General features: G+C 39.8%; 1 protein-coding gene across 1 annotated transcript in view; it reads right to left on the minus strand.

Moving 5' to 3' along the window:
• Positions 1 to 13,857, minus strand: part of WWC2 (WW and C2 domain containing 2) — a 260,140-nt gene that overhangs the window by 61,194 nt on the left and 185,089 nt on the right. Inside the window, exons 12-14 of the mRNA XM_069096538.1 lie at positions 6,616 to 6,745; positions 4,690 to 4,770; positions 4,420 to 4,506 (exon numbers count right to left, since the gene is read on the minus strand). Coding sequence (XP_068952639.1) covers positions 4,420 to 4,506; positions 4,690 to 4,770; positions 6,616 to 6,745 — 298 coding nt within the window. The remainder of the gene's footprint in view (positions 1 to 4,419; positions 4,507 to 4,689; positions 4,771 to 6,615; positions 6,746 to 13,857) is intronic.

Below are 13,857 nucleotides of genomic sequence, written 5' to 3' on the forward strand. Positions count from 1 at the left end.
ATCCTGATTGTGTTTCCACAATATTAAAATTGTTTCTTCCTGGCTGCTTGTAATATTCTCTCCTTAATCTGGGAATTCTGGAACCTGGCTATAATATTCCTAGGAGTTTTCTTTTTGGGATCTTTTTCAGGAGGTGATTGGTGGATTCTTTCAACCTCTATTTTGCCCTCTGGTTCTAAACCATGAGGGCAGTTTTCCTTGAGAATTTCTTGGAGTATGATTTCTAGGTTCTTTCTTTGATCATGGCTTTCAGGTAGTCCAATAATTTTTAAATTATCTGTCCTAGATCTATTTTCCAGGTCAGTGGTTTTTCCCATGAGATAGTTCACATTGCCTTCTATTCTTTCATTTGTCTGGATCTGTTTAACAGCATTTTGATTTCTCATGAAGTCATTAGCTTCCATTTGGTCCAATCTAATTCTGAAGCAATGATTCTCCTCAGTGAGCTTGAGATTCTTTTTCCATCTGGCAAATTCAGCTTTTTAAGGCATTCTTCTCCTCATTGCCTTTTTGAGCCTCTTTTGCCATTTCAGTTAGTCTGTTTTTTAAGGTGTTATTTTCTTCAGTCAGGCTGTTGACTCTCATTTCATAATTTTCTTGCATCATTCTCATTTCTCTTCCCAATTTTTCCTCCACTTCTCTTATCTGCTTCTTAAGGTCCTCTATGGCCTGTAACTAGTTCATATTTTCCATTGAAGCTTTTGGTGCAGGAGTTCTGGCTTCACTGTCTTCCTCCTGTTCCATGCTTTGATCCTTTTTGTCCCTAAAATAGGAGTCTAATATTGGATTTTTCTGTTTGCTTTGCTTCCTTTGCCTGGTCATGTTGCCACTCAAATACTTGATTTTTGGGCTTTTTGCTACAGTAGGACTCTGCTACCAGACGGGGGAGCTTCATACCAAGTGCTGGGGTTTTCTCAGCTGCTGGAAGTATTAGTTAGGTGCCCTCTCTGAAGCTTCCACATGCTCTGACAAGCTGGTCACACACCCCAGGACCTCCACCCTAGACCACAATCCAGATCCAAGCAGGTTAAAGCAAGAGCAATTGGCCCTCAGACTGGTTGCTTGGTCCCCCTACACTCTGCAGGCCAGGAGCTGAAGCTGCCACGTGGCTGCAGCTGTGCTGTAGCCCTCAGCGGCTTCTCACCCCAGGGGCAAAAGCTGATACACTCTCAACTACTGGGTCCCAAAGTCCACACTGCCCTGACCTCTCAAGTCCTTAGCATCTATGTGTTGATAATTCGGGACCACCACAGCTGCTGGTAATCTGGAGTTTCTCCAGCCAGCGGCTGGTCAGGTCTGCCCTGGGGTAAAACCTCAGTGTGGAAGGGGCGGCCAGGTCGCTCAGCAAGTAAGAGCACTGGCCCCAGTGTTGGGATGACCTGGTGATCAAATCCGGGCTCAGATACTTAGCACCACACCCAGAAATAACTGGCCATGTAACCTTGAGCAAGTTACTTAACCTCAATTGCTTGGAAAAAAACAAAACAAAACCTCAGCGTCGAGCTGGGCTCGGCTCCCAGAGCGCTGCACTGGCTGATTCCTGCTGGCCTGTCCTCAGCAGGAGGTTAGCTTCTCTGTGTCATTTTGTGGGTTCTGTAGCTCCAAAGTTTGTTCAGAGTCCCCTTTTACATGAATTGGAGGTGGTGAGAGCCAGAGCCGCACGGAGATCCTGTTTCTACTCTGCCATCTTGACTCTTCCCCCGGGCATATTTTTTTAATGTCATAAAAGATATGTACTCAAATCCAAAAGCAGGCATCATATATGATGGAAATACATGAGGAGCTTTCCCAATAAATATAGGAATAAAAAGTACAGCTTTTCACACTATTATTTGACATAGTTGTAGAAATGCTAGGGCATCTAGTTGGTGGAATAGATACAGTGCTGGTCCTGCAGTCAGGAGACCCTGAGTTCAAATTCTCCCTCATATACTTACTAGCTTTATGATTCTAGGCTTAGAATCTTCTCTGTAAAATGAGCCAGAGAAGGAAATGGCGGTATCTTTTCCAAGAAAACTCCAAATGGGTTCACAAGGGTCAAACACAACTGAAAATGACTGAACAATATAGAAATACTAGCAATAAAACAAAAGAAAGAAATGAAAAGGCAAAGAGGAGATAAAACTATCCCTTTTTGCTGATGAAATGAAGGTATGCTTAGAATATCTTGCAGAATCAACAGACTAATAGTAGCAATTAGTAATTTTAGTAATGTTAAAGGCTACAAAATAAATCCTTAAAAATCAATAGCACTTCTATATAATAATAACAAAATCCAAGAAGCAATAATAGGGAAATCCCATTCAAAATAACAAAATATAAAATTTTTTGGTGTCAATCTGTTGAAATGCACAAAATTGTATATGATAGATTAAATTACAAAGTATTTTTTTTTTTTTTGCCTTTTGGAGGGCAATTGGGATTAAGTAACTTGCCCAAGTTTTTTTCTGTGGGTGTTAAGTGTCTGAGGCCAGAACCAAACTTGTGTCCTCCTGACTCCGGGGCCTGCGCTCTATTCACTGCGGCACCTAGCCGCCCCTCAAAGTATTTCTTAAAGAAATATTGAATGGCTTAGCTGGATGATATTCAGTGGTCATGGCTGGGCCATGCCAGTGTCATAAAAATGGCAACATTACCAAAATTAATTTATAATTTTAATCTTATCCCAATGAAACTATCAAAGAGACACCTTATAGAACTTGATAAAACAGTAAGAAAATTAATTTGGAGGAACAAAAGATCTGGAATATTAAAGGAGGAATATCTGCACAAACAAAATTAATGTGTCTAGGATAAGAAAAGAAGAAGCTGAATTTAACAAAAATCTTTGTATAAAGTTTCCCAGATAAATGTTTGGTGCTATATGTATGAATGTGTATATGTATATGTACAGATACATACACAGAACACGACTAGTAGAAACACAGAAGACTGGAGTGGCTAAGTGGTGCAGTGAATAGAGCACCGGCCCTGGAGTCAGGAGGACCCGAGTTCAAATCCGACCTCAGACACTTAACACAAAAACTAGCTGTGTGACCTTGGCCAAGTCACTTAACCCCAATTGCCCTACTTTCCCCCTCTAAAAAGAAAAAAAGAAACACAGAAGACTAAAAATCCTTTTTCAATAGAAAAATGGTCAAAGAATAAGAGCACATAGTTCTCAAAAGAAGACTGTAAGCTATTAACAACCAGATATAAGAATGATCACTAATAATAAAATAAATGCATATAAAAACAACACTGAGTTTTCACTTCACTGACCTAGAACACTGGCAAAGATAACAACAGAGATAGTCAGTGTTGTATGGAGTTTGGAAGGAAAGGTACACTAGTACATTGCTGGTGGAGTTATGATTTAAGTATAATTCTTTTGGAAAGCAATTTGAAATTGTGCAAATAAAGTAGCTAAAATGTCCATACTCTTTGACCTGTAGATTCTACTGGTAGGAAAATACCTCGAGAAGGACTCTGATGAAAAGAAAGATGCCCACATTTATCAAAATAGTCATAGAAGTACTTTTTCGTTGCAGTAAAGAATTGGAAACAAAGTTGATAACCTATAATTGTGGGACATGAATGTAATGGAATAGTACTGTGCTGTAACAAATAAATAGGAAGAATTCAGAGAAGCATAGGGAGATTTAGATTAACTGATGCCAAGTGAAGTAAGCACAAGTAGGAAAACACTATATATAACTACAACAATATAAATAGCAAGAAAAACTACCATAAAACAAATGAAAATGAGTGTTGCAGTGTAACAGAGGGCACACTTGGCTCCAAAGAAGAGACATGAAAAGACACTCTCCTCTCTCCTTTACAGAGGTAAGGGACAGGCATTAGTTCCGGGTTGGGGGTGGGTGGAGAGGGTCTACAGGTATGGAATTTATTATATATGCTCAGATTTTTTTTCAATGCATTGATAAGTTTTGTTGTCTTTTTCTTTTAAAAAATTCTTTATAGTATGGAATCTGGGGTGGAGAAGGATGGGCATAGAAGGGAAAATGTGCATGATATAAAAAGAGTTACTGATAAAACTTTTTTTAAAAAGGCACTAGAAATGTCTTCTATTTCTATATACCTCAAAGTTGAACTGAAATAGCTGACCTTATTATTTCTTTAGCCTTGCTTCATTTTGCTAAATTGATCTCCTCTAACATAATAACCTCTAGGGTTAAACAAACACAATCAAAACACATTAACCTCTGCCTCAGGACAATTTTAAGCTCCTTCAGTTACCTGCAAACTCTTACATTCTCAGTGGCTACTCTTTCTGCCTCCTGAGCCAGGGTTCACAGGGCCCAGTGAGATACCACCTCCAGGTCTGGTGGAGGGTCTGGGGCAGCCAAGATAATGAGTACCCATGTGCTACTGAATATTCGTTTTTTACTACATTGAGCATTGATGATTTCCACTTACACTCTTGAGCTCTGAGATATAGGGAGGACGTGAAGGTTCCGGAGTTGTACTACAATCACCATCAAACTGGAATTTTTAACATCATATCTGCGAAAATGAAAAGAGATTTAAAAATAAAGGATCATGTTAGGTCAGTTGTAATTGAATTAGGATGTAATGTAAAGAACTTTGCAAATGTTCAAGTTGTTAAGTGTCTACTATTAATATTATCATTATAAAAGAGCTACTCCCCTGCTCCCCCCGCCCCCAACAATTTGCAGTTTTCTTTACCTGAGTCCTATCTGTATTTGAGCAGTCTCTAGAATCAAAGCATCATCTTCACAATAGAGAACATCCTCAATTTCACCAGGTCTAGGAGGAAAAAGGCAATCAATTTGAAAAATTACCCATCACTTTATTTTACATAATCTGATTGCCTATTTCTTTCTTTTCTCTTCTTTTTGGAGGGGGGAAGGTAGGACAATTGGGGTTAAGTGACTTGCCCAAGGTCACATGGCTTGTTTTTTTCTTAAGAGTCTGAGGGCAGATTTGAACTCAGGTTCTCCTGACTCCAGGGCCGGTGCTCTATTCACTGTGCCACCTACCCACCTCCAACTGATTGCCTATTTCTTTTAAAAGAAAATAAAAGTTAGCTGAGTCCTTTCAATGTATAGGCAATATAAATGTTCAGGAGACTTGCTCCTTGTTCTTTTGGTAGTCTGAATACACTAGAAAAAGGGTTCAACGTGATTCCTCACTAGGGGAAAAGATATTTTTGAATGACTGGCTTGATTGAATAACACTAAAGACCATGCCCACCAAACACAGGTAGCTAGAGATGGAGGAGAAATCAAAGAATAGAGATAAACAAGTTTGATATAGTCAAGAAGCCTGTACAATCTACTCTGATGCCTCATTGTGGTATGGAAATGAATCCAGGCTTTCAGACAGAGGCCAGGCTAGAGCACCACCAGATTTATGAAGATACATATTCAACAGTACTGATCTACTTAAAGCTAGTAATGGTTCCTTTGAGGCAGCTAGACGTCTCTGTGAATAGAACTCTGGGCCTGGAACCAAATACAGCCTCAGATACTTGCTAGTTGTGTGACCCTGCGTAAGTCCCTTAACCTTTGTCTTAATCTAATGCAGAAAGGAAATGGCAAGCCACTCCAGTATCTTTATCAAGGAAACCCCATGGATAGCATTGGCTTACTATAAGCCATTGGGTCATAAAGAGTCAGATAAAGCCCAGCCACTGAACCACAATGGCTCTTTCACAAACTGTTTGAGGATCTACCAAGCTAAGTAAGAGAAGCCTCTGTGCCAATTATAACTCAGGCATAGAGACTCTCAAAGACCATCTCCAAATGACAGAGGAGCTGTAAGTGGATCCATATGGACCACAGTATATAGATCTTTGAAATCTATGTTCAATTACATCCATTGCCTGCTGAAACGAAAGCATGTCCAGTGTAATAAGTATAAATTGAGGTCAATAAGAATGGCCAAGAAACTCTGGACACTCAGGAAGAAACTATACTCTGGATAGGTCTGGGGTCCCCTAGGATTCTTGATATAGTATGATTACTCATACTGACAAACCAAACAAGAATCATCCATCTAGCAGCTATATGCTATAAATCACCCACTCAGGGTGGCTAGGCAGCGCAGTGAACAGAACACCAGCCCTGGAGTCAAATCCGGCCTCAGACATTTAACACTTATTAGCTGTGTGACCTTGGGCAAGTCACTTAACCCCAAATGCCCTGCCTTCCCCCCTCCAAAAACAAACAAACAAACAAACAAACAAATAAATAAATAAAATCACCCACAAAGTTCCTCAATAAATGAAAATATGTTTTCAGGCTTAGATAAAATTTTCTGTCCTTATGTAAAAAGTAAAACACAGCACTAGTAGTCATGACAAACTAATTAATAATATCTCCCTGTTTGCTATAGTGAGATTTTTGGTCACAATACTTTTTTTTTAAATTTAATATTTTATTTTTTCTTATTACATGTAAAAGCAATTTTTAACATTCGGGTTTTTTTTTTTGAGTTCCAAATTCTCTGCCACAACAGTTTTTTAACCATGAAATTTTTTTTTACAATTCAGATGAATAGACTTGGCATAGCACCAGAACCATTGTATTTGAAATTGCATGTACTATTAGGAGATGCCTTTAGCTAACGATCATTACTAGTGAAACCTACTGTTTTACTGATGCTTCGTAGACACCACTATCTCCAGCCACAGACTCATCAGACACAGCAGCAGACACGCAAGCCGTTTTCTCCTCAAGTAAGGGACCTACTGTCCTCCTTGGCAATTGTTCTTCAATACCTAAGGGGTCAGTGAGAGAAAAACAATCAGGAATTTTTATTAGGAAAAGCTTGGCTCATGGGCAGACCAAACCGGGCTGCCCTTCCTGAGAGTCATTAGATATTAATAATCAAAAATCAAATAATCAATAGATATCAAATCCAAAGATATGGAAGGTATAAAATATTTTGAATATAACAAATACAACTTTAATGTACAAACTCATCAAAAAGTGAGAGCTCTAAATAAATGAATTCCAAGGTGACTCTGGACAGGAGGAATGATATCTAGCATTTAGATAGCACTTTAAAGTTTGTAAAATGCTTGACAAAACATCTTATTTGAACTTCACAACCTCTCAAGTAATATTATTATTATTATATCCATTTCACAGAAAGAGAAAATTAATGCTGAGAGGTTCAGCGCACAGTCATATGACTAATGTCTGAGGTGAGATTTGAATTCAGGTCTTACTGACTCTAAGTCTAGACCTCCAGACTTGCATCACCTACTCTCCCAGATGAAGTCACTTTCCCTCTCTGGCCCTCAGTGTGCTTATCCATAACATGAAAGGGTGAAACAGAGAGGTTTCTGACAGTAACCAAAAAAATTCACAACTGCATAATTTGTTACAATAAAAAAAGTGGGAAAAAGAGCCTCCATATGCCTTGAAGATTAGGAACTGGTTGAATAGATAACGACTTATTAACGGAACAATATTGCTATGCTATAAGGAATAAGAAAGGAAAACTAGGGGGCACTGTGGTGGACAGAGCAGAGTGCTGGGCCTGTAGTCAAGAAAATCTGAGTTCAAATGTGACTTCAGATACTTCCTAGCTGTGTGACCCTGGGCAAGTCACTTAACCCTGTTTGCCTCAGTTTCCTCATCTATAAAATGAGTTTGAGAAGAAAATGGCAAACTACTCCTGTGTCTTTGCCAAGAAAACCCCAAATGGGGTCATGAAGAATCAGACACGACTGAAAAATGATTGAAAGAAGATTAACAAATGTGACGAGCTTGGAACCACCTGGGATGGTTGTGATGTGGAGTATAAAATGCAAATTCAGAAGAAAAATGCACACAAAAATGTACATGGTAAGTCATGTTAAGAGGCGATACAATTCAGGTCAAAGACAAAAGACAGTGCTGACATGCTACTATATCATTTCTTTCTGCTAATCATCGAGAAGGAAAGGAGCATGTGCTATCAGGTGAAAACAAGTGATTAGGAAGTTTTCATGGCTTTAGGAGATTCTAGTGTCTAGGGTAGTTTGAAGGGAGCTATTAGTTGGGAAGTATTTGTTGTATGAAAACAAAACAGATCAATTTTTTTTTTTAAGTTGGACAAGAGAATCTGGGGTGGATTCACTTTCAGTCCTAGGATCCCCTTTTTGTATTTGGCATGAAATATTTTGTCTAGAGAAGGGGTGGGAACCTGCGGCCTCAAGGCCACATGTGGCTCTCTAGGTCCCCAAGTGCAGTCCTTAGACAGAATCCAGACTTCACAGAACAAATCCCCTTAATAACAGGATTTGTTCTTTTTTTTTTTTTTTGCCTTTTTGGAGGGCAATTGGGGTTAAGTAACTTGCCCAAGGTTACACAGCTAGTTTTTTTGTGTATGGGTGTTAAGTGTCTGAGGCCGGAACCGAACTCAGGTCCTCCTGACTCCTGGGCCAGCGCTTTACTTACTGCACCACCTAGCTGCCCCCAAAAGGATTTGTTTTATACCCAAGGACCTACAAGGTCACATGCGGCCATGAAGCAGCAGGTTGCTCACCATTGGTCTAGAGGATAAATTATGGGATAGATCAAGATATTTTCAAATCCTATGACTCCTTCAATTCCCTTCCAAACACTCGCTACAGTCTCATGAAACACATCTTACGTAGGGGCTCAGGAACTATTTGTCTTCTTTGAGCAATAAAACACAGAAAATCTGTTTATTCAACATTAAGAAAGGGTACCATCTGCTTTGCCTCTTCCCTTTCCATATTTTCCGTCTTTATTACCATCCCACTTACTAAACACTAAAAAAAAACCCATAACTGCCTTTTGACTTACAAGAATTCCTAATATAGTTGCTACCATTAAAAAAATTTTGTGCTATTGAATCTTTAGCACTATATGGCACTTAACTTTTATCTCAACCTCATATTCCTACATGAGCATCCTGCCAGGAGCAAGAAGCATTCATTTAAAGCTAGGTTCTGAACTGTAATAAGGCAAAAGCCTGTGGAGTTCTTTCATCTTTCCGTGAGTGAGCATCCGTATTGGTATGCATTACGCCCCCCTTCTGAGTCATGACTTTACATCTTGTTAAGATGTTTAAGTTTTAAGGCTTCCGATTACTGGATTGATTGCTGCATTTTTCCTTTTATTTCTGGCAGTGGGGATGCTTTTTTTCCTTGACTAGGAAGTGCCTTCTCCCCACCGACCCCCCTTGGTGAGAGGGTGAAGGTGATGGCATGATTTATTGATTACCCCCAGGAATAACCATGGCAGCCTGAAATTGACTTTGACAATGACAGAGACTGACAGTGGAAGGCCTTTACAGCTATTCCAACTTGGTTTCTGCCATCCAGCAGGGACCAGTGCTGGAGAGCAAAATACATATATAAAAGGAACCACATTTCACCTCCACAGGGCAGGCTGAAAAAGGCTTGGTACTGAGCAGGTAAGCAGTTGAAGTTAAACTCAGTTTAACATTTAACATTTATTTAACACCAAATACACAGGAAGCACACTCAGAAGCCAGAGAGTAGCCGCTTATAACCACTTTGGCTCACCCTATCATCCCAGAACACCCTAGACCCAACATTCCTCATCTGGAAATCCTAGACTGGACCCTTTAGTGAGGCAAACTGCCCCTACATTCAAGTCAGGATGGCCTCTGAACACACCAAGCATGGAGGCTTTTGTCACCCAGGTTCTAACCCTTCTGGTTTTCTCTCCAAGATCACTAATGACTTCTTTATGCCAAAGCTAAGGGCCCTTTTCTTCTATTTTTTTTTTAAAGCTTGTGTTCATCTTCTTTCACCTCTCTGACACAAATACCTCTAGCTCCCAAATTTACCTCCAACATATCTCTAGAACCTTAGTCTCCAATCTCTTAACTGACTCTAACTGGATGTCTTTTTGTCTATCCATTATTGTCATATTCCTCTCCAAACCCCCCCCAAATTATGCCTAACATCCCTAATTTCTGTTGATATGAATTCCAGCATCCCAAGACTCTTGAACACTGGAACCATTTCTAGCTTTTCTTCTCCCTGACCCCCAATGCTGACTCGTTGGACAGCTCCTTTTCACTCTAACTCAAAAATGTCTCTAAAAAATCTGTCCCATCCTCGCTACTAAAATTACAACCACTGTAGTTCAAGCTCATATTTCTTAACTTCTAGACACTGTAATAGCCTCCTAACTGGTCTATCTCTTCTCCAATATGGTCTTCATACTGCTGTGTGAATAATCTTCCTAATGTACCACTCTGGCCATGTCACCTCTCCACTCAAAAAACTCTCAGTGGTTCCCCAGTACCTACTGAATAGTCTACTCTTGGCTTTAGAAGGCATTCACCATCTGGCTGCAACCTGATGAGATATCATATGCTATTACACCTTCATGGATCTTCTGCTTTCCAGTCAGACTTAATTCTTTTCTATCCTCTCTAACACTGTGTATGGCATTGTTCTCATTGTCCCCTATACCCGATATGGACTCTCCCTTCCTTATTTCCTTCTAATGAGGTCTCTTCAAGGTACAACTCAGCTTCCATTTCCTCCATGAAGCTTTCCCCCAGTTCAACATGAGGGGTAGTGACTGAATTTGGAGTCAGCAGACCCTGTTTCAAATTTTGGTGCTCCCTCTTAAAAGTTAATGTTGTCCATTTGTTTCAGTTGTGTCTGACTCTCTGTGACCCCATTTGGGGTTTTCTTGGCCAAGATATGGGAATAGTTTGCCATTTTCTTCTCCAGCTCATTTTGCAGATGAGGAAAACTGAGGCAAAGAGGGTTAAGTGACTTGCCCAGGGTCACACCACTAGGAAGTGTCTGAGGCCAGATTTGAACTCAGGAAAAGGAGTTTTCCTGACTTCAGACCTGGCGATCTATGCCACCTAGCTGCCTCCAAATCTAATGTGACTCTGGACAAGTCACTTTCTTTCTCTGGCCCGCAGCTTCAGTATCTGTAAAATGGGGTGGTTAGATTACATGATTTCTAAGGTTCCTATTCACTCTAAATTCTGCCATGTAACCCTTGCCTTCTCAAATTTCTCAAGTGTTTTTTTTCCTGAACCTCTCTTTTGTATTCATCACACTTTTCCCTCTTTTCATTCTTGCTTGTGGACATCTATCCCTGCCTCCTCTGACAACAAAACATTAACACCCAGATGAGCAAAGAGTAGTTTGGTGTGTTCTAGATGGCAGGTTAGATTAAAAAAAATAATGACCATCAGTAGGTTTTCTGGGTCCTCAGAATCAGCCCCAGACATGTCTCCTCCAACAATAAAAATCTGTTATCATCTTTTAATTTCTGCTTGATTTATGCAAGGTGTCACACAAATTACTGTGCATCAAGACACCTAATAAGCATAATACTGAACCGAATTGTTGAACTGATAGACCCATTACACAGACTCAACAGTTGTGTTCATCAGAGGGCGTAAGTTATCTAAAGTTTATTTAGTTAACAACCAAAGCTCTTGACTCTATTTTCACCAAGCAACACTTTCTATATGGCTTAGAACAGATACATGAAAAAAAGCACGAATATCATAGCTTTTAGCCAGATGACCACAAGACACCTGTGGAACCAGGAGCTCCCTTCCTCTTAAACAGACAACATCTCGTCTAGTCTGACTTTAGGGACTACTCCCCCTTTCCAAATTTCCCCTTTGCTAATCAAAGGTTATGGGAGGTTTTATATTCTTTAGCAGATATGGAGGGCAAAAATATGTTTACATTTGCAAGTAGGACATTTTGAGGGGAATGGGAAAGAAACATGGAGTCCCTATGCCTCTAGAAGTCCACAGGAAAAAGAAATGGCACAAATAGATTGCTTTTCTTTCTTTTTTTTTTTTTTTTGGTAAATACCATACATAGTGAGTGGCTCATGGTGTCTGTGCTCAGTACCCAAAGTATAAGTGACTCATATTATCTATCACATACAGAAGAAAGGAAGCAAAGGGAGGCTTCATCTTTCTCTTCTTGCTTGGATTTGCAAAGTATTCCTCATTTCTCCATCACTAGAGCCTTCATGTAGTTTCCTTAACTCTTAATTCATTTGTCTCAGTGGCCCATTATAGGCTCCCTATTTTAATAGTAGGGCCTGACTCCAGATCTGATATTATTTCCAGTATACCACCTAGCTAAGTCATACCTATGCAAGGATCTTCCTCTACTAAGAAGGGGACGGTCTATAAACAAGAGTTTATATTCAAGCCCTAGGCCGTGATGGTGGCCAAAAGGCATCAATCTTAGATGTCTAAGAGTAGTCAGAGACTTCTGTGATTGGGCCATTAAGATTCTACCACCATTTTCTTAAGTGTGACTCAAGTCCTACCCTGAAGCCTCCTCTGAGGTTAGGGAGGAGATCCATTCTTGAAATTCTGAAGAGGCAGAAAAAGGTTTAGGTTTATTATGGAGAAGGTTGGCACAGGTGGGCAGGTGAGTGTGGACTGACACAATTCTCTGGGTTTACTAAGGAGAAGGTTGGCACAGGTGGGTGGGTGAGTATGGATTGCCCCTGTTGTCTCTGCCTAACCTGTGAATATCTGTGCATGAGGAAAGCACTGTGTACTAGTACCAATGTAAATGTGCCAGAGCCAGCTGCCTCCAGGAGCTAGCTCTGTGTGCTCAGAACATCATACATGAGCTCAGGGGTCACACACCAGTTAAGGGAGAAGGGCTTTTTTTAATACTAGTCTTTTTTTAAATTTTTAAACAATATCTTTATTCTTTTTTTTGTCTTTAGATAATTTTTATTAATTTGTTTGTTTACTTTTAGTTTACAAGATTCAATTCCACAATTCCTTAGGTTTCACATTTAATACTAGTCTTAAATGTACTTTCTTAAAGAGTCACCTTGAGTTCCACCCACTTTGAGGTTTACAAAACACTTTACAAATATCTCACTTAATCTTCCAATAAAAAGAAATCAGAATAATTCTTTGTTAAACTGTACTAAAATGGGAAGGGGTTAGAAGCTGTTGGGATCAACCTCATACTCTTATCTCATGCTATCATGGGGTGATGAAGCAACCCCGTGTAGTGGATAAAAAGAAACTCTGGGGGGCAGCTAGGTGGAGCAGTGAGTTAAGCGCCAGCCCTGGAGCCAGGAGGACCTGAGTTCGGTTCTGGCCTCAGACACTTAACGCCCACACACACACACAAAAAAACTAGCCGTGTAACCTTGGGCAAGTTACTTAACCCCAATTGCCCTCCAAAAGGCTAAAAAAAAAAAAAGAAGAAAAAAAAAAGAGAGAAACTCTGGCGCTGAATCCAGCCTCACACACTTAATAGCAAAATGGCCCTGGGCAAGTCAGTTAATCTCTCTAGGCCTGTGTAAAATAAGAGGCTTGAATTCCATGACCTCCGAGGTCCTTTCCAGCTATAAATTTATGCCCCATGAAAATTGGGGAGGGTAAAGAGAGAAGGAAAAAGGGTAGCTACAGGTCAAGGGGAGGGAACCTGGACCTTGGGAAGCAGCTAGTAGAGGTTGGGGATATTTGGGAAAATGTCCTAAAATTGTTTTAGCTATCTTGTTAAGAGAAAGGGAGACTTGGCTGAAATATTTTGAGAATGTAAGAAGATATATGGATAAATAGCTAAAATTGTTTAAGCTATCTTGTTAAGGGAAAGGGGGACTTGGTTGAAATATTTTGAGAATGTAAGTAGATGTATGGATAAGCAGCTAAAAAAATTTTTGGCTATCTTATTAAGGGAAAGAGGGACTTTGCTGAAATAATTTGAGAATGTAAAAAGATATGCAGAAAAATAGCTAAAATTTTTAGCTCTCTTGCTAAGGGAAAAGGGGACCTTGCTGTAATATTTTGGGAATGTAAGATGATATATGGAAAAACAGCTAAAATTTTTAGCTATCTTGTTAAGGGAAAGGGGGACTTTGCTGAAATATT

This window comes from Petaurus breviceps, unplaced genomic scaffold (assembly GCF_028583685.1).
Source record: "Petaurus breviceps papuanus isolate PSGF00001 unplaced genomic scaffold, PetGlider_PUasm1.0 126, whole genome shotgun sequence".
Taxonomy (NCBI): domain Eukaryota; kingdom Metazoa; phylum Chordata; class Mammalia; order Diprotodontia; family Petauridae; genus Petaurus; species Petaurus breviceps.